The 26,570-nt window shown below is 39.9% G+C and overlaps 1 protein-coding gene across 1 annotated transcript in view; it reads left to right on the top strand.

Annotated features, from left to right (window-relative positions):
- LOC138739389 (rho GTPase-activating protein 20-like) overlaps positions 1 to 25,230 on the top strand; it is a 106,208-nt gene extending 80,978 nt beyond the window's left edge. Inside the window, exons 11-15 of the mRNA XM_069891322.1 lie at positions 2,398 to 2,559; positions 7,909 to 8,018; positions 11,431 to 11,620; positions 21,566 to 21,683; positions 22,904 to 25,230. Of these exons, the coding sequence (XP_069747423.1) occupies positions 2,398 to 2,559; positions 7,909 to 8,018; positions 11,431 to 11,620; positions 21,566 to 21,683; positions 22,904 to 24,684 (2,361 nt within the window). The 3' untranslated portion in view covers positions 24,685 to 25,230. The remainder of the gene's footprint in view (positions 1 to 2,397; positions 2,560 to 7,908; positions 8,019 to 11,430; positions 11,621 to 21,565; positions 21,684 to 22,903) is intronic.
- Positions 25,231 to 26,570: the final 1,340 nt, after the last annotated feature.

Genomic DNA, 26,570 nt, shown 5'->3' with positions numbered 1-26,570 from the left:
ACCCCCTCCTCCACTGGTAAAATTGATTGGATCCCGATCATAACAGGCCCATCAACTAATGCTGATTTCAACACTATCCTGTGCAGAGGAATAAACTCCGGATCATCCCTAGGCATTGAATCAATTTTTTTTTCACCAGTGGCAGTCTCATCACCAAACTCCAAAACACTGTCCAACATGAGTGACTGAGTGGCCCCAGTATCTCAAAGGGTTTTCACTAGCACTTGTGGAGACCCTTCCTTTACCAAAGTCAAACCCTCTGACATAAAATATTTGAATTCATCCCTAATGTTATCTGCAGGTCTGGAACCTAGTTGATTTCTTTGTTTTCATCTCTTTGAATACATGCACCTGGCGCTGCCTCCTTTTCTCAGCACGGAACAATTTGCTATCACGTGACCAGATTTCTTACAATAGTGGCAAAGGGGACCCGAAGGTATTTCCTTTACACCAAGCACTACTCCCAATTTATTTTCTAACTTACTTTCTAACTTATCTGCTAATTTGGCAGATTCCTTCCAAGTTTCCACTCCCTTTTCATCTAAATGTGCTTTTATGTCATAAGGAAAGTATCTTTTAATTTCCTCAACTAATACCAGCTCTCTCAGTCCATTGTAATCCTCTTTTTTTTGTGTGCACCGTCAGTCAAAGCATACAGTTTTGTTATACACAAAATTCATACAAGTCTGGTTCACTGATTTCCTCATATTCATGAATTTTTGATTATATGCTTCTGGAACCAATTCACAAGCTTTGAGCATGGCTTCCTTTACAGTTTCATAATCAGCAGTTTGTTTGGGTGTAAGGGCAGAGTAAACATGCTGGTCCTTCCCTTTAGTCATGCATTGTAACACGAGGGACCAATGGTCTTGTGGCCACTTTAAACTCTCAGCAACTTTCTTGAAATGCTGGAAGTATTTATCAATCATAGCCGCATCAAATGGAGGAATTAATCCAGCCTCCCTACTGGTCACAAACCTCTCACTAGGATCAGAAGATGGAACTCCATTTCTTATCCTCTCTCTCTTAAACTGCCTTCTCTGCTTCCTCCATCTCAAACTTCCCTTGCTCTCTCTCAAACTGTCTTTGCTTCCCTGTTTTCTCCGTCTCAAATCTACGTTTTTATACCTCAAATATGCATAGCTCAACTGTCTTTTCTCTTTCTCCATCTCAAATCTACATTTTTCTAATTCAATCTGTTCTAATGGTAACTGCTGCTCAAGGGAATTACTCTCAGGAAACAGTTCTAACTCCTCCTCTCCAAATTTCCCTGCTACTATACAAGTTTTTACTATAATTCGCCGGATCTCCACCTTTTTCATGGATGGTTTTATTGCACCAAGTCTCATCTTTTGGGCAATAACCACTCATTCATCCTTTTTCACCCTCTGCAAACCCACAGAGGATGGTGATTTCAAAGACTCATCAAAATCCATTGCTGCTTTTTTCCCACACACACACAAAAGCCTTTTAATCAATTAAATCGAAAATCAATCGATTAACAAGCTCCAATTTTGGTCAGATCCAGGACGAATCCCCAAGTTGTTATGACGCAATTTGTTAGTCAAATTAACCCAACTATCCATGAATGTGTGTGCTTGTGTGGGATACCCAAACCATTACAGCTTAGGCATAATCCTGGAAAGCTATTCCAAATTTTGGTCTTAGAAATTCCTTGTCAAAATGCAGGCTTTTAAACTGATGTAGAGAAGTAAATAAGAAGGAGATGGGAGATGCTGAGTGACTGAAATGCTGAAAACTCATGAATTCTATTAGAGTTTCTTCCAGTGAAAAGATCCTTTTGTACGAACAGTTGTTACAAGTCCCCTTTTCCTTGTGAAGGGGAAACAAAATTAGTGACTTCCACGATGCATCCAAAATCCAGGTACAGGTTAATCAAAGTGATCTTTCCTTTGGTCACAGTGTGATTCAATAATTCCCCTGACAGGGAGAATCAGCAGAATTGTCCATTTCACAGCTCAGTGTTCCATGAGATGGCTGGTGGTCAATAATGTCCTATTTCTTCAGTGTTTCACCCACATGACTCTCTTAGCACCTGTGTCCTTGGAAAAAGCAACAAATGTTCCTTTTCTCCAAAGTAATGAAGTTGGGTCCAATCTGTACTAGTTGTTGCCACCTGGTCTCTCCACAGCTGTGAATGGTTGCAGCTGGTACTAGCCCTTAAAACGATACTCACACTAAATGGGAGCTTGTAATATGTGAATTGCACTACAATCACAGTGTCTGCAGACTTTCCTATTTTGTTTATTATCATTGCCAAGTATAGTTACTAGTTCCAGTGAATTAGAAAGTTAAAGCAGCAGACATTGCAAGATGCAAAGAGGTGAGTTTCGTAATCTACATATCATTCTTTTAATTTTTTTCTTTATATTTCAGGACATGCTCACCTTTCTGTTTCATGAAGGACCAAGTACCAGAGGCATTTTCAGACGTTCAGCAAATGCAAAATCCTGCAAAGAATTGAAGGAGAAGCTGAATGCTGGAGCAGAAGTGCACATAGCCAGTGAATCTGTGTTTGTGACTGCCGCTGTGTTCAAGGTGTGTGTGCACTCAGAATCCAAATTGCCTTTTATTGCAATTTACAGATTGAAGGTGAATTGTAATTGTACATCGAGATTGTGCAGCTTGAGATGATGTAGGATGATATATCAATGATCAAAAAGAGCATGGATTTTGCACTGGTAAATTTGAAAAATAAACTCCCAATTTTAAACGAGTGGAAGTCAGCAAAGTAAAGCCAGTCAATTCGCCATTGGAAGGTAGATTCCCCACAGAACAGTTGAGAACAGAGGGATAAAACAAACAGCATAAGTAGCCTACTGGGTTGTTAGAGCCTGATCTATCTGCCTTTCAGTAAATTAATTGTTCATTCTTCATCTACTTTCTTGTCTGATTGCAATTTCCTTTGAACTGCTGAGAGCTAGGGGAATATTGTTTGAATTAGAAAATTGGTCATGACCTTGTTGAATGTGGAGCAATATCAAGGGACCAAATTACCCACTCCTCTCCCATTTTCCTGTGTACTTAGCATTCAATTTTTTTTAGCCTTGATTGTATAGGGATAGGGGAACTGAAGATTTCTATCCCACTGAGAATTTTGAAGGATCACAACCATTAGTCAAGAAACTTGTTCTCATTTCAATTGTAAATGAACCGTCTGTCATTCCCTATTTAACACTTCACATCAAGGGAAAAGAGTCTGCAGAATACTGAAGATTAAGAACATTTTGATTGAATCACCACTATGTAAATAAGGCTTAAACACAACAATTTCTGAGAACTTATTTATCTAAACTTGCCCACAACTGTGGACAAGCAACCTGTTGATGCTGACTTAGTTGATGGCTTTTGATTATTTTGCACTTGTCCCACTCCTTCTCTTCGGAAAGGCTCTTTGAAGTGGCACAGTGAAAACTGCTCGCTGCATGCGAGCAGCTTTCACCGAGTAGGAAATAGTACAAAAGAGGCAAAGAGGTAATGTTTGCAGGAAGCAGATTCCCATCCATTTCTGATTCACTGACGTAAACCTGATCGTTGGCATCCACATATTAACCCACAATTCCCTTCATATTGCAAACAGAACTTATATTTTTTAATGGTAGGGACAGGTTGATCTGAGAACTGTCACCAGCACCTGGTCCCTCAGTCTCTTACTATTTTCCATGACTCATTAAGACATAATATGACAGATTTTAAATTTCTTCCAAGCCTCTGGCATCTTTTAATGGCTTGATAATGTCATACATGCTTTTCCATTAAGTAGTGGACACCTAAACTCTGGCCAAACTGGCATAATATCTACATATAATAGCTGGGTCTAACATTACTTTACCGTAAACCAAGGCACTCTAGAGAAATACGTCACACTGCTGCAAAAATCTGTATTTTTGCCTTTTAATTGTTTGGATTGAGTGCTATGCACGAGCTGTAATGATAGTGTGGTATTTTGTCAGTGAGTGGAGTGTGACACCCATTGCTTATCTCACCTCTCAAATATATACTTACTAAATCATCTTGTGTGAAAAACAAAAATTAATCAACTTTGAGATTCCTCTGTTGTCACGAAGAAGTGCCCACATATAGAAAGGAAAGCAAATGAGGAACTCTAGAAATTAAAATGTTATAAAATGTATCATTTTAGTTGTTCCATTTATATAAAGAGAATTTATCAATTTGTTCAAATAATTTAGATAAAGCAGAATAAAACTCAAAACACACCTTGAAATGATCCTAAGCAGTTAAGTGGGATCATTTAATTTGGGAGCAGGAAGACTGTTCATTGTAACTCTCACATTTCTTGGCACAAGTCCATTATAAACATCTCCCAACTGCTTGCAAAAAAATGTCACTTAATCCTAGCACGATTCATTTCATGGAAACAACATTATTTTAAATAAATCAACAGGTAAAATGAAGTAAATATCATTCATAAAATTTGACATTCATGCATGGGCACACACACACACACACACACACACACACACACACACACACACACATCTCTACAAGAAAAAGAATATCAGGATTATATGTGGCATAATGTATGTATTCTGACAATAAATTTGAACTATAGTTCAAAGTTCAGCATGGCAAATGCTAAAAAAAACATTTTGCAAAGATTATTACACTGTGGAACCTCCCTCGAGTGTTCCAGTTACCCTCATTGAATGTTCTAAAATAGGTGCTTGATGGTTATCACAGACTCGATAGGCTAAAGGGCCTATTTTCATATTATTTAACATTCGAACTCTGTAATTATGACACAGTCGTTGACACACCTAATTGACTCTTGCTTATTATTTAACTTGATGGGAGCAAGAAATCTTGCTTATTTTACTTACAGTGAATATAGTGGATAAACAAGGTAAACATCACATCTGCACATGCTCAGGTCTAGTGGAGTACACAAAAGTCATGCAGGTGGGTACAGGTGGGAGGGGAAAGAGGAGAAAGAGGCTGAGAAGTGATAGAGAGAGAAGGCAAAGGTTAAAGAGAGTTCACTGATAGGAGAAGGAAGGGAAGGGGTTGGGGAGCTGGAGGAAGGGAACACAGATGATGGAAAGAGAGAGATGGGGAAGGGGTTAGTGAAAATTAGAAATCGATATTGAAGCCATCTGGATTTCATCAGACAGCATCAATACTACTTCTAGTATTTATTTTTCAGATAGTTCCCTTTCACTCTTGTAGTACTCTCTACTACCTCAACTAGGTGAATTCTGCCAGGGTCATGACAAATTGTTGAAAGTGGGAGAAAAGCAACTAAAGTTATCTGCCGATATTTGTAGTTCATGGATCCACACTCTTCAAATCTCTTCAGAACCATAGAACGTTACAGCACTGGAACAGACCACTTTGACCCTTCTCGTCTGTGCCGAACCATTTTTCTGCCTAGTCCCACTGACCAGCACCCAGTCCATACCCCTCCATATGTCTCTCATCCATGTACCTGTCCAAATTCTTCTTAAATGTTAAAATTAAGTCTACATTCACCACTTCAGCTGGCAGCTTGTTCCACACTCGCACCACTCTCTGGGTGAAGAACTTCCCCCTAATGTTGCCCCTAAACTTTTCCCCTTTCACCCTTAACCTATGTCTTCTGGTTTGTATCTCACCTACCTGGTGGAAAAAGCCTACATATATCTACTTTGTCTATCCCCCTCATAATTTTAAATACCTCTATCAAATATCCCCTCATTCTTCTATGTTCCAGAGAATAAAGTCCTCACCTGTTTACCTTTCCCTGTAACTCAGTCCCTGAAGTCCGGGAAAAATCCTAGTAAATCTTCTCTGCACTCTTTTTACCTTATTGATATCTTCCCTGTAATTAGATGACTAAAACTGCACACAATGCTCCAAATTTAGCCTCTCCAATGTCTTATATAACTGTACCATAACATTCCAATGCCTATACTCAATACCTTGATTTATAAAGGCCAATATGTCAAAATGTCTCCTTACAAACCTATCTACCTATGATGGCGCTTTCAGGGAATTATGTATTTATATTACCAGATCCCCCCTCTTCTACTGAACTCCTCAGTGTCCTACCATTTACTGTGTAGGTCTTTTCATGGTTTGTCCTTCCAAAGTGACAAACCTGCCCAGCCATTGTCAAATCCAGTTTACTACTTCACCATGAATAACCAAGTGCCTGAACCTTCCTGACTAACCTTCCATGTGGGACCTTGTCAAAGACATTACTAAATTCTATATAGACAACATCCACAGTTTTTCCTTTGTCAATTTTCCTGGTAACCTCCTTGAAAAAGTCTATGATTGGTTAAACATGACCCACCACACACAAAGCCATGTTGATGATCCCTAATCTGTCCCTGGCTATCTAAATACTTGTATATCTGATCTCTTAGGACACTTTTCAATAATTTACCTACTACTGACATAAGGCTCATTGGGCTATAATTTTCAGGATTACTTTTGGAGCCTTTTTTAAACAACGGAACTACTTGAGCTATCCTCCCACTCTCCAGCACCTCACCCGTGGCTAAGGACATTTTAAATATTTCTGCCAGAGCCCCAGGAATTTCTACAGTCACCTCCCTCAAGGTCCAAGAATAACTTGTCAGTTCCTGGGGGCTTATCCACCCTTATTTGCTTTAAGACAGCAAGCACCTCCTCCTACTTTAATCTGTATGGGTTCTATGACCTCACTGCTTGTTTTCCTTACTTCCCTGAACTCCATGCCAGCTTCCTGATGGAAAAAACCCATTTAGGATCTCCCCCATCTATTTTGGCTCCACACATAGGTAGCAACTCTGATCTTCGATGGGACTAATTTTGGCCCTTCCTGACCTTTTGCTCTTAATATTCCTGTAGAAACCCTTAGGATTTTCCTTCACACTGTCTGCCAAAGCAACCTCATTTCTTCTTTAGGCCTTCCTGATTTATTTCTTGAGGGTTTTTTTGCATTTTTGCATTTTTTATACTCCTCAAGTGCATCATTTACTCCATGTTGGCCGTACCTGCTATATATCTCTCTCTTCTTCTGAACTAGATCCCCAATATCTGTTGAAAGCCAAAGTTCCCTGTGCCTGTTAATCGTGACCGAAACATACAAACTCTGTACTCTCAGAATGTCATCTTTGAAGATCTTCCACTTACCTCACACATTCTTGCCCCAAAACAACTTAATCTACTCCACGCATTTTCGATCCTTTCTCATTTCCTCAAAATTGGCCTTTCTCCAATTTAGAATCTCAACCAGAGGCCCAGACCTATCTTTCTCCATAATTAACTTGAAACTAATGGCATTATGGTCACTGGACCCAAAATGTTCCCCTACACATGCTTCTGTCACCTGTTCGGTCTCATTCCCTAATAGGAGATCCAGTATTGCACTCTCTCTAGTGGGTACCTCTATATATTGATTTAAAAAACTTTCATGAACACACTTGAAAAACTATAAGTCATCCAGCCCTTTTACGGTACATGAGTCCCAGTCAATATGTGGAAAGTTAAAATCTCCTAGGATCTTAACCTTATGTTTCCTGCAGCTGAGTGCTATCCCTCTACAGATTTGCTTCTCCAATTCACCTGTTAAAACTTTAGCAAAACACCATGGCCATGTCCCTGTGATAAATGTTTAAATACTTACGCATTGATCTGGGAAAACAATTGTTAAGAAGATGATGGGAATTGATACCGAGGAGAGAGCAGGCTGTGTCAGAAAGCGATAGATGGGTAATTCTAAGTATCAATGACAGCGATCTCACACACAAGGTAGCAGAGTATTTGATGTTCTGGCTTGATACTGAGATGAAGTGAGATACAAAGCTATCCATTCCTTATTTCATATTGAAAAGTTTAGAAATCAATTGCTTCAATTACTAGCCTTTATTTCTTGAATATTTTTATCCATTGTAAATTCAGGACTTTCTGAGGAATATTCCTGGTAGCATCTTTTCTTCAGATATGTATGACAATTGGATGGCAGCAATGGAACAAAACAGTCATGAAGAGAAGATAAGGGAAGTTCAAAGGTTAGTGAATCATTTCAAGAGGGGAGGTGTGGTGGTTATTACCAGAATGATGAAATGCTTCCTGCAGATATCAGAATCAATGAGGCAGGTAGAAGCTAAGAACTAGAAGGTTAAAATAAAATAATGCTGAATTATTTTAATAATAATATTTTCTCCCATTGATGCACTCATGTGTCCTGGAATCTCCATGTTGATGCAATCACAAAGAAGGCTTGCCAGTGGCTATACTTTGTGAGGTGTCTGAGGAGATTCAGCCTTGTCACCAAAAATTCTCGAAAATTTCTACAGATGTACCGTGAAGAGCATTCTGGCTGGTTGCATCACTATCTGGTTTGGAAGTGTCAACTCTCAAGACAAGAATAAACTCAAGAGGATTGTTAACTCAGCCTGCAACATCACAGACACCAGACTTCACTCCATCAAGGACATCTACATGATGCATTGTCTTAAAAAAGCAGCCTCACCACCCAGGCCATGACCTCTTCACTCTGCTACCCAGGAAAAAGAGCCTAACGATGAGCACTCAACAGCACAAGGACAGCTGTTTCCCCGCTGGCATCAGATTCCTAAATGATCAATGAACCAAAGACACTGCCTTACTTTTCAAGCACTATTGTTTTTATATTTTATTTATAGTAATGTTGTAAGATGGTTATAATATGAATGTTTGGACTATGATGCCGTCGCAAACCATTGAATTTCATGACTTGTTCATAACAATAAATTCTGATTCTGAGTAAGAATTATTTGCTTAAAGCACTGACCAGTACTCTTTAATGCAGGTAATCATTCCTGAGAAATTTACAAATGTTCTTTAATTTCAAGGGCATCCTTCTTTATTTTATTTTAAAAATATAAATACCTAAGCAATCAAACATGTCTGAAATATTAAAATGAAAACTGATAGAAATGGTGGGTTGTTAAGATCATTGTTAATCTACATCCAGGCACAATGTTTACACAGGGCTCAGGGAGATGTGGCAGTGGAGAAGCACATCCATGGGAGTGGCACTCCAAGCAAAATGTGCTGCACATCTTCATTATCACTTTTATTTACTTTTTCCTGTGACAGATTGCGGATCAGGTAGAAAGGCCGCAGTGGCAATTGGTTTCGATGGAGGGATGGGTGGGTAGAGATAGTGTATGAGGTTTAGAGGGGAAGGCTGAGACCAGCAAAAGGCAAGGCCTATGATCAATTTGTCACACAAGCACAAACTATTTCCCCTGCTGGATCTGATATCTTCCATCCTCATTTAGCTATGAAGTTCTTGACTCAACAGCTGTTACATTTTTATCAGACTCCCCAATTGTACTTCATGCAATTGAGGTAGAAATTGATTGTTTAGATCCTATCTTTTCAAATTGGGTCATGTGACCAAGGGAATAATCATGGAAAGTGTTAAAGTGAAATGCAACATAATTCTAAAACTAAATTGTTTTATGCTGTAATATATTTAAAGTGGAGAAAAGGATGGTGAGGGAATAAAGAAACCAAATCTCTCTGAAGTGGGCTGTGCCAAATAAGTTTGAGAATTTCTGGTTTAGATCAATGACTTAGTGTTTGGATAGAGTTGAAGAAACAATTGTACAATGACTCAGTAAGAGAACCAACAGAATATGAGGAAAGGAAGTCAGGATAGTGGAAAGGTGTGAACTATTTATTAAATGTTTATCCATTACTGTACTTTTGAACCTTTTAAAACAAGAAAAAATTTCCCAAAACAATGTAAGATATTCAAATAATATTTGACATTTGTCCATGCTTGAAGATTTAAGGGTCTCAGAGACAAATGTCTCCAAATAGAGAGAGATTGAAAGCTTTAGGAGCATGTTCAGGAGCTTACAACCTGGTTAACAGAAGGCCGAGCTGGCAATGGTAAAGAAGTGAAATTCAGTGATGCACAAGGGATCGATCAAACTAGAGGAGTCCAATGACCTTGAGTGAATAAAGAGATGCTGGAGGGACTCAACAGGTTACCTCTCATCCTTCTTTACACTAAGGAGAAAAGTCCCAGCTCTGCTAACCTTGCCGCATAAGACACATTTTCCAATCCAAGCAACATCCTGATAAATCTCCTCATCACCCTCTCCATAGCTTCCACATTCTTCCTGTAATGAGGTGACCAGAAGTGAACACAATATTCTAAATGTGATCTCTCCAGAGACTTATAGAGCTGCAACATCACCTCACCTGACTAATGAAGCCCAGCATACCATACCTTCTTAACTATCCTATCAACCTGTATGGCAACCTTGAGAGATCTATAGATTTGGACCCAAAGGTTCCTTTGTTCTTCCACAAGTAGTATCCTAGCATTAACCCTGCCTTCAAGTTTGACCTTCCAAAATGCATCACCTCATACTTATCCAGATTGAACTCCATCTGCTACTTTTCTGCCCAACTCTGCATCTGTCTCTATCCTGTTGTAACCTATGACTACCTTTAACACTATACATACTTCCAACCTTTGTTTTATTTACGAACTTACTGGCCTATCCCTCTACCAACATCAAGTAGTAAGCAAATCTGCAGAATGTTCCTCAAACATTGAATATTATCAGTTCTATGGCTAATGTCATGTGCATGGTCAATTGGAAAATGATCAGGTTCTTAATATGTTCAATCTTGGAAGCATACGCTTTCATAAGGTTAGAGGCATAGAATCATTAGGCCATTTCAGATAGCCCAAAATGTTGAGGTGGTGGAGAAACTCCGCCAAAATACATAATCACCTACCTTTCTGAATGCGTGAAGGCAGTTTCCGAGCCGCATATTCCAACCCCTCTCTGAGAGGGATAATCTCCGCAGTGCAGCTCTCTGCCAATCAATCTGCATGTACAGCCGTGTGTTAAGGGGTGGGCTGATGATGCTGTCAGCCCGCGACCCATCTCCTCACTCACCCCTCTCCCTCCATCAGGAACGGCAGGGCAGCAGGAGCTCTCAGCGGGGAGCGGGACAGCGGGGGAACCATAGACTGGTTTATGGGTAGGGAAGACGGCCATTGCTCTGCCGCATATTTATGGCAGGTGGCGCTATGGCACCAGTCGCCCAGCCTCCATCGGATCTGGAGGGTGCCACGAGGCACCTCTGGATATGAATGGGATGCGGGAGAGGCCTTTGCGGGCTGCTGTCTGAAAGGTAAGTTCCCATTTTTCCATCTGCTCCGTAGCCAGTCTCAAGGCAGAGGCCCGACATGAAATGGCCTACTGACAGAATGGAAACAGATCCTTCAGCCTAGCTCATCTGTACCAGCCAAGTTGCCTACTTGAGCTAACCGTATGTGCATGTGTTTGGCCAATATCCCTCTAAAGCTTTCATTATCTATAAAGAGGGTTAAGAGTGTTTATGAAGGGAAAAATATAATCAAAACTGACACATCATGCCTTCCCTTTAATTTCTTATTTTTCTCAGATTGCTGGACCAGCTTCCAAAATTCAATACCCTCCTCCTGAACTATGTGTTTGGAATTCTTCACAAAATTGAGCAGCATGCTGAGGAAAATCAAATGAATGCCTTCAACCTGGCAGTTTGCATTGCACCCAGCATCTTGTGGCCTCCCACATCCTGCAGCCCTGAGACAGAGTGCAAGTCAACAAAAAAGGTAAGAGGTTGTTACTTAGAATAGTTAGACAATCATGAGGTAGTGTCAAAAGTGCGTCAAATCTTACTCTGCTTTTAATGTGCAAAACATCTAATAATTTTGTCAAATTCTCACTCTCTGCATTCATTTATATTTGCTATAATTGTACACAATGAAACCCAGTTTCAATGGATGACATTTTACTTGCATATAGCATGAATCACTTAGAATAGAAAAGGTTGAGAACATAGGAGAAAAGAACAAATCTGCATTCAGCAGGTCAGCTTGAATGTGCGTTGCAAAAAATGTGCTGAATGTAGATATGATCTAGTGCCTTAGATGATAAATAGAGAAAAATGGAACCACTTCAATCACATTGGAATGAGTGCAGTTGATATCCTTGAACTTATTTCAGAGCAAGGAATGGGTATCAGATAATTGACTGGGGTTCCTAATCCTTACTGATACTTGCAGGACAGGGGTGAGAGAGGGAGTGTACTGCCACTGAGGCCACTGTGGAATCTAAGTTCAGTGACCAATTTGGAATTTTAAAAAATAACCTCATCATTAGTAATGATTATCACATTACTGATGGTCATGAATCTGATGTCCTTATAAGGTCTAACATTTATGTGACCTCAGAGCCATCAATGTGGTTAACACTGAAATTACATAACCAACCACTCAGTGCAAAGGTGCTTATGGATGAGAATAGAGGCTAGTCCTGGAAAACAACTCCCAGAATCTGAAAAATTCATAAATTAAAAACAATACTCTGCTTTAATGGCACCAGTACAGCCTTCAACTACTGGCCATTTCAGATAGGCAAAAACTCGGGATGTAAAGGCAGAAAAAATCCGCCAAAATGCATAAAGACCTACCTCCCTGAATGTGCGGAGGCGGTTTCCAAGCCACATATTCCAACCCCTCTCCGAGAGGGATAATCTTCACAGTGCAGCTCTTCGCCGATCAATCTGAATTGGCAGCTGCGCTAAGTGGCTGTTTGGGGGCGGACTGATGATGCTGTCAGCCCGCGACCCATCTCACCACTCACCCCTCTCCCTCCAAGTCAGCGGCGATGGGGAGCCCTTGGGCCAGCAGGAGCAGTCGAGGCAGTGGGAGCAGTCAGGGTAGGAGAGAGCAGCGGGAGCAGTTGGGGCAGCAGGGACCATCAGGGGGAAGCTGGTGTGCACCGGGACAGCCACACTGGGCCGCTTCGGCGTTCGGGGCCACTCTCTGAAGCTCAAAACGCGGCAGAGTAATGGCCATCTTCCCTACCCGTAATCCCCCATGCAGCTGGAACCGCTCTATGGTTCCCAGAACAGTTTCAGCTGTGTGGGGGATTATGGGTAGGGAAGACGGCCATTGCTCTGGCACGTATTGATGGTGGGTGGCGCACCAGTCGGCCTACCTCCACAGGGATGTGGAGGGCGCTAGAGGCACCTTCCTTTGAAAGGGACGCTGGAGCAGCCTTTTTGGGCTGCAGTCTGAAATGGAAAATTCAAGATTTCAAATCTGCCCCATAGCCAGTCTCCAGATGGAGGCCCGATTTGAAAAGGCCTTAAAGCTCAGCTTGGCAGATTGTTAGCTTTTATAGAGTTAAATTCCATTCCAGTGACTTGAAGGCAGATGCTCCAGTGCATTTGTGAGGTAATGCTGCATGTTTGGGAGCCTTCAAACCAAGACCTTCCCAGCTCTCTTGAAAAGATTCCATTATTTTGAAAAGCAGAGAAGTTATCTCTCACACAACCCTGAACATTATCTGGACTTTATAATGTGAGACATCAGAAGCTTTCTGTGTGTAAATTGGCTGTCATATTTCTGACATAATCATTGTGATATTTCAAAAGAACATCCTCATCTGTAAAGTATTTGCTTGAAAGGAATGTGGAAGACAACATATATTTGAAAATCCTACTTTTAAGTAATAAAGAACAATTGACTCTCCAATTTTCCTAATTTGTCACTAATCAGATAATAAGCTGCCTGCCTTCATATTTATCTACATTATACTGCAGCTGCTATGTATTTTTACACTTCCCTAGCCTGTCCAAATCACCCTACAGCCTCTCAGAATCTCCCTCACAGCTTCCACTTCCACCCAGCTTAGTATCATTGGAAAATTTGGAAATATTACATACAATTCCTTCCTCTAGATCAGAGGTGGCCAAACTTTTATGACATTGGTCCACGGGCCAATCAATATTAAGCCCAGCAGGTTTCAACCAGTTACTCTGCAAGAAAATTATGTTTTTGACCAGGAAACCCCAGTGCCATTGAAAATGCATTTTCTATCAACATAACTATACAACGGGAGGATGTCATGTGATGCCGTGAGAAACACAGTGCCACCTACCGATTCCCGTGGGATTAACTGAAAAAAAGCACATATTGAAAAAAGTTAACTTCATAAAAATTATTTTAAAGTGATTAACAGAAAAAAAATGATGTCGCCAAAAAAAAAGACTACAAAGGTAACACCAATGAAAAAATTGGAAGAGAATAATAAAAGAGAATTTCGGCCTACCTTGTCGGTGAAGCAGGCCGCTGAAGTTGGTTCTGGATCCGTTGGTGAGGACTTAATGGAGGGACCTTCCTCCGGAGCTCTCTTTGCAGCACCCCATAAAGATGGTGCCGGTGGAAAAGTTAAAACTGCACCGTGCGTGTATGCGAGAAGTCAGGAAAAAAAAATTGGAAAAAATCTTCAATTCTCTTAAAGGCCCACTCCGGCATTTTCACTTCTGACCAGGAAGGTGACACTTATACTTCTCCAGTGGAAGAGGATTCAGAAGCGTATGGAAATGAAGAAGAAATGTCAAGTTCAGAAGAAGAAAAATTCAAAGGCAAGAAAAAGATTTTAAAAAATGAATAAAATTGAAGTTAAATAGATTTTCCGATGCATTGGAGAGTAATTTAAAACTTTTAACTGCAGAATTGAAGCAAGTCAGAACAAATATGACAAAATTGATAAATAATGTTTCACAGAGTTGATAAAGTGGAGGAGAAAATCCAAGATGTACATATATTGAAGAAAGATCAAATATAAATGAAGATGCAATGACTGGTTTGATCTCAATGAATGAAAAATTGCTTGAGAAACAATCTCAAAATTGTGGGGATGTCCGAAGGCAAAGAAGATCAAGAAGTAATCCAGTTTTTTTAAGAATAATTAACGAAAATATTTGGAGAAGAACATTTTGGGTTAAGATTTTAATTGAGAGAGCTCATAAAGCCTTGAGGTCAAAGCCGGATCCTAACCAGAGACCTCGATCTATCCTGATTAGATTTCTAAACTACCAGGATAGAGAGAGGATTCTTGGTCTAGCGATGAAAAGAGCTAGAGAGCATAGACCTTTGAATTATGAAGGGGATAAGATTTTTTTAAATACAGATCTGAGTCAAACTCTACAGAAGAATAGAAATTTTAACCCGGTTAAGAAGGTTCTATATGATAAAGGTTGTAGATTTGTTCTCCGTTATCCAGTTACTCTGAAAGTATTTCTGCCAGATTAGTAAAATATGTTTTTTACAAGTCATGTACTAGGTGAAGAGTATGTGGAGAGCTTGTTAAAATTCAAGTAACAAAAGATGCTGATTTGTTGCAATAAATCTGATGTATGATGGATGAAGAAATCTCATATTGGGAAGAATTGTTGGTTAAATATAAAATTTTTTCCAGCGGGAGTCGGGGGATGTGTTCCTTAATTAGTATCTCTAGCATTTTGGAGGGGATTTTTATTTTTATTTTCTTTTTTATATAATCCTCATTTATAATGTGCTTACTTTGAATAATTCTGATGTTTTTGGATTGCAGATGTTGACATTCAGGAGCAAATTAATATGTGGGAATTCTTCCTGATAGGAGTGATGGAAAGGAGCTTTCTAAAATTTACAGATAACAAAAATGAATAAAGCAGTTAAGATTATGAATTTTAATATTAATGGGATTAACAGACAAAGAAAAAGAAAGAAAATTTTGTCTTATATTAAGAAATATAAGACTCATAAGAAAGAGACTCATTTAATTGAAAAAGAACATTTGAAATTAAAAAGAGAAAGAGTAGATCAGGTAGTTTTTTCTTCATTTAATTCTAAAGCTAGCGGAGTGGCAATTTTATTTTAAAAAATAACCAGTTAAAATTCAAAATGTAATTACAGATCTGGTGGGTAGATATATAATGGTCAATTGTCAAATATTCTCTGAGGAATGGACTTTGTTAAATATATATGTATCAAATACAGATGATCAGAAATTTGAACAAGATACTTTTTTGAATTTAGCAGATGTCCATGAAAATATTTTAGTGAAAGGAGATTTTAATTTTTGTTTGGATCCTTTGCTGGATAAATCATCAAGAAAAATAGTTAAATCAAAAGCACCTAAAACATTATTATTTTTAATGAAGGATTTACATTTAATTGAAAAATGGAGAACTATTCCTTTGATTCTGATAGATTTAATACATATTCTAGAATCTATTTTTTTTTGCTTTCAGCTCAAAATTAATCAAGAGTTTTGAATATTGATTATAAAACAAGAATATTATCTGACTATTTCCCATTGTTGATTGAATTGGAATTTGCTGAAAATAAACAGCCAGTCTATAGATGGAGATTAAATCCTTTATTATTGAAAAGGGAAGATTTTTGGTTTTTTATAAGACAACATTATTTTGTGATACAAACTTATATTCAGCAGAAGATAAGTTTATTATTTGGGGCACATTAAAATCTTATTTACAAGGACAAATTGTAAGTTATACTTCAAAAATTAAAAAGGTATACATGAAAGATATAGATAAATTCAAAAAAGAAATTAAAAAATCACCTTCAGAGAATAAATATATAAGTTTAACTAATAAGAAATTACAATACAATACAATGCTAACATACAGAACAGAGAAAATGATATTACGGTCCAAACAGAAATATTATGAACAAGGAGAATGATCCAATAAAGTTTTTGCTTGGCAATTAAAAGCAGAACAGACCTCTAAAACAATTAACGTGATACAACAGAATAACAATGAAGTGACATTTGCACCACAAGAAATAAATGAAACATTTAAGGAATTTTATGAAAAATTATATATATCTGAATCATTATATGATGAAGGGCCATAGATGAATGTTTGTCACAAATGGTATTACCAAGATTAACTGAAGTAGGTAAAGATGATTTAGATAGTTTTTTCACTGACCAAGAGGTTTATAATGCACTTAATTGTTCCATTATGTATTTTATATTTGGATATTAGTTATTGGGGTTAGTTAAGTTGAGGGGGGGTTTAGTTGGTTTTAAGGGTTTTTTTAAAAGTTCTTGTAGTTTTTTTCCATTAGTTTTATTAGTTTTAAAAAAAATTCTTTTCTTTGTTGTATATTATCAAAATGTTTTTGTAAACACTAATATTGTGATTTGATATTAACTGCTATAACTATTATATGTGTTGATTTGAATAAAATATTCAAATCTAATGAACAGTTTTAATTGTTGACATTACAGTAGTTTATTGATGTGGTTACATATTACAGTAGGCATTTCTGTATCTACTGCTCTTAAATATAAATTTTTAAATTTTGATATACAGCACAGTAACAGGCCATATCAGCCCAGGAGCCCGTGCCGCCCAATTACACCCAATTAACCTACACCCCTGGTATGTTTCACATGATGAGAGGAAACCAGAGCCCCGGGGGAAACTCATGCAAACATGGGAAGAACATACAAACTCCTTATAGATAGTGTGGGATTCAAACCCCGGCCCCAATCGCTGGCACTGTAAAGGTATTGCACTAACCGCTACACCAACCAAGTGAATAAAATTCTTTAAAACACTCATTTAAAAAAAAGCGGTGCTAAATAAAAAGTTGGGTGCAAAATGAGAACAGGAGAAAAGATCAAGATAGGGACAAAGACGTCTCCAACATTCCTTCACAATTTCATGGGCCAAGTGTCCACCTTAATGATTATGATGCAATGTGTAAATGTGTAGGTGGCCTATTAAAAATAACAGATTCCTTGCAATTCAAACAAACACACTTACCCTTGACTTATATGAAATAGTATTAATTTTCCCACCACATCTGAAACTCTCGGCACTCCCTTGCATCCATCGTTTCCATCTTTTTGCTTCTGCTATTTTTAATCAACTGAGGTAAATGTCTTTTTTAAATTGAGATAAACGTTTTCATCGATGATTAACATTGCAATGGTTGGTCTCATAATTGTTAGTGTTAACTGCAATGTACTTGCAGTGCAATATATTGTTAGAGACTATGCTGTAATGGGCCATTTTTCATTATATTTTTAAAATTCATCCTGGGCCACTTATCAATGGACAATGGGCTGCAGTTGGCCCAAGGATGTAGTTTGGCCATCCTGCTCTAGATCATATTTTAGGTTTATTGTCAGAGTACATACATAACATCACATACAGCTCTGAGATTTTTTTACTGCAAGTGAGGCAGAATTACCACTTATTGGTAGTGCAAACAAAAACTGTACCGTGTATACATGTGAACAAATAAAAGAACTGTAAACAGATAACAAATGTAAACAAACTGATTGTCCAATACAAAGAGAATTTTTAAAAATCAATGATGTGCACAAGTAACAGTCCTGATTAAGTTTGTTGAGGAGTCTGATAGTGGAGGGGTAGTGGCTGTTCCTGAACCTGGTGGTGTGAGTCTTGAGGCACCTATACTTCTTTTCTGATGGCAGCAGCAAAAACAGAGCATGTGCTGGATGGTGTGGATCCTTGATGATTGCTGCTGCTCTCCGACGGCAGAGTTCCCTGTAGGTGTTCTTGACAGTGGGGAGGGTTTTGCCTATGATATCCTGGGTTCTGTCCTCTACCTTTTGCAGGGCTTTACACTCAGGGGAATTAGTGTCCCCATACCAGACCTTGATGTAGCCGATCAGCACACCTTCCACCACACATCTGTAGAAATTTGCCAAATATCTGGTGTCATACCAACCCCGCACAAATTCCTGAGGAAAAAGAAGCGCTGACGTGCTTTCTTCACGATGCCTTTAATGTGTTTGGTCCAAGAAAGATCCTCTGAGATGGTGACTCCCAAGAATTTAAATTTCCTCACCCTCTCCACCTCTGATCCCTAATGATCACTGGCTTTCCCTTCCTGAAGTCAACAATCAGCTCCTTAGTTTTGGTGACATTGAGGGCAAGATCATTAATATGCTCTGTAAATAGTTGGCCCACAAGAAACTGACCACCAATATGAGAAGGTTTGATTTATTACTATAGTCTGCTTCTTACCTGCCAATAAGTTTTCTGCCTACATCAATGCATTATGTCCTACACCATTTAATAGTAGAATAATACTTTACTGCTCTAGGCCATTTCTAGGGCCTCGTCCTATGTTGGATGGATGGCCTCAACAATAGGTAGGGTCCTGCCAGCATTCCCCCCCCCCCACCATTGACAGGTCTGATCCTGTGACCACCCCCCTCCCTCCGGTCAGCAGGTCAGTCCATGCCCCCCTCTAACATACATTCTGGCTCAGACCTTGTACTCCTCCACGTTGAGCCACATACCTACTGTAATTGTACACAGCTCCTCCTATGGTCTAATAGGGTGGTACGTCTGGCAGAGAATAATACCAATACTCCAAATTGTATATGAGCATTCTACTGCCCTAGTTGATTGACAATTACCTAATTGACTTATTATCATGAAATTAAATATAATCATTATCATTTGGAAGTATCTCTGAGTACACGAGGGTGCAAATTTCCACTTTGAAAAGAGAAGAAAGAGTGCAGACAAATAGTTTCCTTTATGCCCACCAACCATTTCCCTTTTCATTGAAGTTGATGCATTTTTTTAGCCATTGTACTAATGGAGAGCAAAATCTTCGCTAGGATTCTACTAAATAGAATAATACCTAGTGTCGCCGAGAATATTCTCCCAGAATCACAGTGCGGCTTTCGCGCAAACAGAGGAACTACTGACATGGTCTTTGCCCTCAGACAGCTCCAAGAAAAATGCAGAGAACAAAACAAAGGACTCTACATCACCTTTGTTGACCTCACCAAAGCCTTCGACACCGTGAGCAGGAAAGGGCTTTGGCAAATACTAGAGCGCATCGGATGTCCCCCAAAGTTCCTCAACATGATTATCCAACTGCACGAAAACCAACAAGGTCGGGTCAGATACAGCAATGAGCTCTCTGAACCCTTCTCCATTAACAATGGCGTGAAGCAAGGCTGTGTTCTGGCACCAACCCTCTTTTCAATCTTCTTCAGCATGATGCTGAACCAAGCCATGAAAGACCCCAACAATGAAGACGCTGTTTACATCCGGTACCGCACGGATGGCAGTCTCTTCAATCTGAGGCGCCTGCAAGCTCACACCAAGACACAAGAGAAACTTGTCCGTGAACTACTCTTTGCAGACGATGCCGCTTTAGTTGCCCATTCAGAGCCAGCTCTTCAGCGCTTGACGTCCTGCTTTGCGGAAACTGCCAAAATGTTTGGCCTGGAAGTCAGCCTGAAGAAAACTGAGGTCCTCCATCAGCCAGCTCCCCACCATGATTACCAGCCCCCCCACATCTCCATCGGGCACACAAAACTCAAAACGGTCAACCAGTTTACCTATCTCGGCTGCACCATTTCATCAGATGCAAGGATCGACAATGAGATAGACAACAGACTCGCCAAGGCAAATAGCGCCTTTGGAAGACTACACAAAAGAGTCTGGAAAAACAACCAACTGAAAAACCTCACAAAGATAAGCGTATACAGAGCCGTTGTCATACCCACACTCCTGTTCGGCTCCGAATCATGGGTCCTCTACCGGCACCACCTACGGCTCCTAGAACGCTTCCACCAGCGTTGTCTCCGCTCCATCCTCAACATCCATTGGAGCGCTTACATCCCTAACGTCGAAGTACTCGAGATGGCAGAGGTCGACAGCATCGAGTCCACGCTGCTGAAGATCCAGCTGCGCTGGATGGGTCACGTCTCCAGAATGGAGGACCATCGCCTTCCCAAGATCGTGTTATATGGCGAGCTCTCCACTGGCCACCATGACAGAGGTGCACCAAAGAAAAGGTACAAGGACTGCCTAAAGAAATCTCTTGGTGCCTGCCACATTGACCACCGCCAGTGGGCTGATATCGCCTCAAACCGTGCATCTTGGCGCCTCACAGTTTGGCGGGCAGCAACCTCCTTTGAAGAAGACCGCAGAGCCTACCTCACTGACAAAAGGCAAAGGAGGAAAAACCCAACACCCAACCCCAACCAACCAATTTTCCCCTGCAACCGCTGCAATCGTGTCTGCCTGTCCCGCATCGGACTTGTCAGCCACAAACGAGCCTGCAGCTGACGTGGACTTTTTACCCCCTCCATAAATCTTCGTCCGCGAAGCCAAGCCAAAGAAGAAAAAGACTAATGGAGCATTGGGTGGGGGTGGGGAGAGTTGGTGAGGCAAAGGGCAGCGAGGCAGTAGAATTTGATGGTCAAATTGCTAAAAACCTATTTTGTGCCTCTGCCAAAATTGAATTTTACCATGAATAAGTTTACATTGTCTGATAACATGAATTTTTCCCTATTTCATTCTCACATATATTGAGGATTCATTGCTATGTTTGTGCGGTTAGCAGTAAATTGCTTTGGGATTTTGAGTTGGTGCATTTTCAAACCGGGTGACTGAAATATTTTTTCCAGGAATTCTCTACTTGTTTTTGTAGAGTTCTGCTGGTGGAGAATGTGCAGGTTAACAGTATTTGGCATCTCTCTGTGCCAACCTTCATGCTGTGGTCTGGAAGGATGTGCCACATCTCCAACAAGACTTTCTCAGTCCTGGAAAAACCAGAACAGTATACTTTTGACCCCATACTCATGTTTTATCTCCTGCTGCACTTAAATGCAAAGTCCGTGGTGCCAGCTAGTGGAATGGAATTTTAGAAGAATAGAGTCAAATTCTGGCATTTCTTCTTCTCCAGGTTGCCTTGTTTGTCCAGTTTTTAATCGAAAATTTCTCCAGAATTTTTGGAGATGTCTTCTCTTCTCTCTTTGAAACATTGTCATCAAGGAGTATTGGGAGTAGAGATGATGGTTCAGGTATGGGAATTATTATAACTTGCAAAATATTTAAAATGATAAAAAGTAGAATTTACATTCAGACCATCAGTTACCAACATTTTTCTTGATCACATGAACTTGTTTCGCAAACTCCCTCAAAGACTTGTAACCACCATAACTCGCTGAATACCCCCATAATGCTCTTACACTCCCTAACCCCCCCTGAGTACCCACTCTAATGCCCCTTTACCCACCCAAACCCGCTGTGTACCCACCCTAATTTCCCAAGTGAAACATGAAAGCCTGCTGATGCTGTGATTGTTGTTAAAGCACACAGAAACGCTGGAGGAACTCGGCAGGTCTCGCAGCATCCATAGGAGATAAAGGTATATTACCGATATTTCTGGCCTGAGCCCTTCTTCAAGGAATAAGCAGAGAAGAGGATAGCATCAGAATAAAGACTGAAAACTAGCTGGGAGAGGAGGACCAACAAAAGGTCTGGACTCCTCCCCCTGTCTCTTTCTTCTTATGCCTTCCTGTTATTTGCTTATTCCTTGAAGGGCTCTCAAGCCTGAAATGTCGGTAATGTATCTTTATCCTGTGGATGCTGTGAGACCTGCTGAGTTCCTCCAGCATTTCTGTGTGTTTCTACTAATCCCCCAAGTACCCTCCCATATTTATTTTTTACTTTCCACTTATTCCTGCAGGAATATGACTTCTAGTTTATCTAATCTGCCACAATCTCCAAAACTGGTGAATGTGAAAATAACTAAATTATTTGTTGACCCATTACATAGTAGAAAGAATAACTGTTAAACAACATTGACAGTGGTCTGCCAACCTTTCATTGGTTGGAAATGCTTTGGGGTGATGCAGGATGTGAAATGTACAATGCAGATATAGATTATTTTTCTTTATTTGCTTAAAATCCATATTATTCTGGAGTAAAATGTTTCAAAGAATTTCAAGACCAGAAAGAATATGGGTAAAACTGACCCAAACAGATTCTTCATAAAGTGGAGGATTGAAATGTGGTTGCATATTTAAGAATAGAATATGTTTATCCAAAGAGTAACAGTCTGAAGATTATTAACAACAAAGAAAGAGCTTTGAATGGGCTTTCTAAATTAATTCAAAACACAATTAAATCAGAAAAAATAGGTGTAAGTTAAAACAGATAATTTCAAGGCAAAATTATCTATGTCAGTATCATGGTTACAAAATGATCAGACAACATTATATTACTTTTTTTCTTTCAGATCTTCCTTCATTTCAAATGCATGACTCCTCCTACAATAGTCTGGAAAATGAGCTCAACAACGAAACTGACTCCACTCCGATGACAAAAAGAAGCCAAGAAAATAGAAGCAGGGATTCAGTTCTGTCCTGGAGTGACTGTGATTTTGAGCAACCTGAGGACGAACCAGTTCATGTAAAGGCCCCGTTAGCAAATAAATCCTTGGAAATTCCTTCACCTTCCCTGAAATGCAGTGTGATTTGCCAGTTTTTAAAAAATGCACTTCTGGACTCCAACAGTTCTGGTTACTCTACTTGTGAGAGGCTGACAGTCCCAAAAAGGCGGAGAAGGTTCTCTGAGCCCAATATAGTTCCTTCTGCTTCACAGTTTGTTCAGCTCTGCCAGAATCACAAGAATGTAATCCGCAAAAGTAGTTGTGATGCTGTCCTGAGCCAGACAACCAAGAACTACATTGAGCATCTACAAATGCTACAGATTGGGAGGCAGAAACTTACAAAACAAAGTGGAAAAATTACCACTGACTTAGGTGATTCCAGGAATGGTATCCATAAATCAGATCAAAAGAGATTATTGAGTAGATGCCAACATCAGCCTCCTCCTCCCCTCAAAATTAATGCATCTTCCACAACAATCAGCTCCAGTCTATCTTCTCCAGGCACGCCACCCTCAGGGTCCTCTATGAGTTCATGTGATAGTGTTTTTTCAAACAATGCAGAATATTTTGTGTTCACTCCAAGGGAAACCTTCTTAACATCTTGTCGTGCTGCTCAGATAGGTTCAATAGCTGCTCAAACTAGCCCCAGTACCTTTAAACAGGTTCCTGGACATCTGTCTCCTGTTCAATATCTGAACACAGTTCCTGCATCCTCCTCTGCTACACAATATAGATACAAGAGGACTGCCAGTGTATCAGAGGATAACTCTGCAAAGAGTTCAGTCAATAGATGGAGAAAAGAAAGTGGAACCTCCCTGCACAGAAAAGGGGAGAATGGAGGTAAGCTCGAAGACAAAAGTGGTCCATACTTTGAAGCTGTTTCTGTAGTAGCAGCGGAACGAATGGTTCAAAATGCAGACAGAACCCAATCTGCAGATCCTCCTTCTCCTCAGAAAGAAGTTAGATCACCACTTCCTAATACATCTGCAAAAGACAAAGGATTGATGTTTCAACCTATGCCACATCTTTTCCATCCTGATTCTAAGGAACTCACATGCAGCTCTATGACTTGTAGTTCTCCTTTAGTGAGCACGGCTAACACAGCTTTTCCAGCACTGAGGGAACGTTATCAAATTCCTCAGACTGTATTTTATGGGCAAAATTCATTGTTATATTTTCAGTCAAAACCATGTCAACCGTTATTCCCTTTCAAGCTGGATGGAAATTTTGCCCAAAGTGCATCAGATCAACATTCTCCTGAACAGGTTACTAGTGCTCACTGGGTGTCTCGGAGCTTCAGCAACATCTGTGAGAGTCCAGACGATGCTGAAACATTGGAGAAGAGGGATGGGATGTCCCAAGGCAAGAAACTATTTCCTTCCACAGGTGGAGCCCGCTCAGCTGAGTGGGAGCATAGCAACAAGCATACAGAGGCCCTTTCGTGTAATGCAGCTAAAACAATTAAGGATTATTTTTTTGAAATTGACACTGAGAACTGTTTGATACCAACACAGGAAGTGACTGATGCTGTGATTCAGAACAAGAAAGAATGGCAAAAACAGTGCTGCACCAATCCAAAGTTTGAAGACTTTGAACAGGTGTTTTTCTCAGAGGAGTCTTATGTGTAAAAATCTGTTTTAAAAATTGTCATTTTTTTCTTTTAAAAACCTATTTTGAAATTTGAGTCAATTCAAGCTACCTGTCGCTGTAGATATGCTTTTTGGCAAATGTCAAACTTGATATTTTATAAGTGTTCTTACAAGTATTTGTATACTTGACCTCTGCAGAACTAAAATGTATTTACTTCCAATTCTTTTGAAAAAAAAAATAACTTCTTTAAAAAGAATTATAATGTTCCAAAACTAGAATCTCCTCAGTGGAAAAATTCAAAGAGCTGTCCTGCCATTTCTGTCTGGCCCTAAGACTATTTGGTGACATTAATCTAGGTTGTTGTCAACAATCCTGTTTTACCAGATTTCGTGGTTTAAATTTAAAAAAACATAGTTGTCCTGTTTGATGATGACATGGGACATCAATTTCTCCCTCAGTAACATGGAGGCTGGAGATGGGGGTCAGCCATTGCCAATTTACAATGATGTAAACATGTAGAAGCCCGAACCCAGATAGTGACTAAGATTACTCTATAAGGAGAGACTGCCTACAGACTGGAGATAGGAGGACTTTAGTTTCTTAATAATTTTTTTTATTATTGTTGCAGCCTTATCAATCTGGTGAGCTTCATTAACTGCAAAGTTGCACCCCTGAAATTTGTGTTCATTTAGCTGACTTGGCCACCTCTGATTTGGGGGCTAAGATCCCACATAATACCAGAACCTCATGTGGTCCAGCCTGTCTACTCATCTGTCTCCTGAGTTTCATGTTATGTCATGTCCACACAACCAATCCACTCATTGATTGGAATGATCCTGATGAGGTTCCTGGAATTGATCACCATACTGGGACCAGTCCTTGGGCCTGGGACCAGACCTACCTTTTCATCTGCTGGATGGCAGCAGCTCCTTTGAGAGGAGGGGCAAAGAAGGAGGGAGACAAAGAAAGGGTGTGAGTGAATACCATAAATCTTCAAAACAAAAACTAGAAATGCATCTGTGGAAAGAGAAAGAGAGTTAATGGTTTAGGTTATTAGATATTCTGACAAATCATCTTCTGACAGTGTCAACAAACAGCCTGCTGGAGGAACTCAACAGGTCGAGCAGCATCAGTGGGAGAAAAACGGTCAATGTTTCCAGTCCAAAATGTGGACCATTCCTTTGCTTGTTGTTCCATAATCCAGCATCTGTAATCTCCTGTGCCTCCTCTGACAACAGGTCATTGATCTGAAACATGTTATCTCTGGTTCTCTTTCCACACATTCTGCCTGACCACCTGAGTGTCACTAGCATTTTCTGTTTGTTAGAACAGGTGTAAAAAGAAGGGATAAGGGACAGATCTGGTGATGGTTAATGGGAGAAGTGACCAGCTAATTATAAGGTGATATTTGAGTCAAGGCATTGTCATTTATCGAGATCAGGCCTGCTATTGTGCAGTAAGGAGAGCAAACCACTAAGTTTCGAATGAACTTTGGAGGTAGTCCTGCCACAATCTGTCTCTTATTATCAGATACAATGTTGGCAACCCCAAGAATAAATTAATTATCAACATTGTTATCAGATCCGTACCCAGTCAAACAATAACTTGAGTACAGCAAAATGAATAAATGGAGATGTCTTGACACTTCAATGTTCTCTGCAGGAACTAAGTTCCCACTTCATATTCTGTACAAGAAGTAGGTTTACATGGAGAGATGAGACTAAAGATGCTAGAATCTGGAGCAAAAATAGATGCTGGAGGAACTCAGCTGCTCTGGCAACATCTGTGGAGGCAAAGAGATGGTCGCAGTTTCACATTGAGATCTTGTAACAGCACTGTGAGTGTTAATAAGGAAGATGGGCGATCTAAAGAGAGAGGGGGAGGGGTGAGGCAAGAACTGTCAAGTGATAGGTGGAGATCCAAT

Source organism: Narcine bancroftii, chromosome 7 (genome assembly GCF_036971445.1).
Source record: "Narcine bancroftii isolate sNarBan1 chromosome 7, sNarBan1.hap1, whole genome shotgun sequence".
NCBI lineage: Eukaryota > Metazoa > Chordata > Chondrichthyes > Torpediniformes > Narcinidae > Narcine > Narcine bancroftii.
This window is presented reverse-complemented; position numbering and strand designations above follow the sequence as displayed.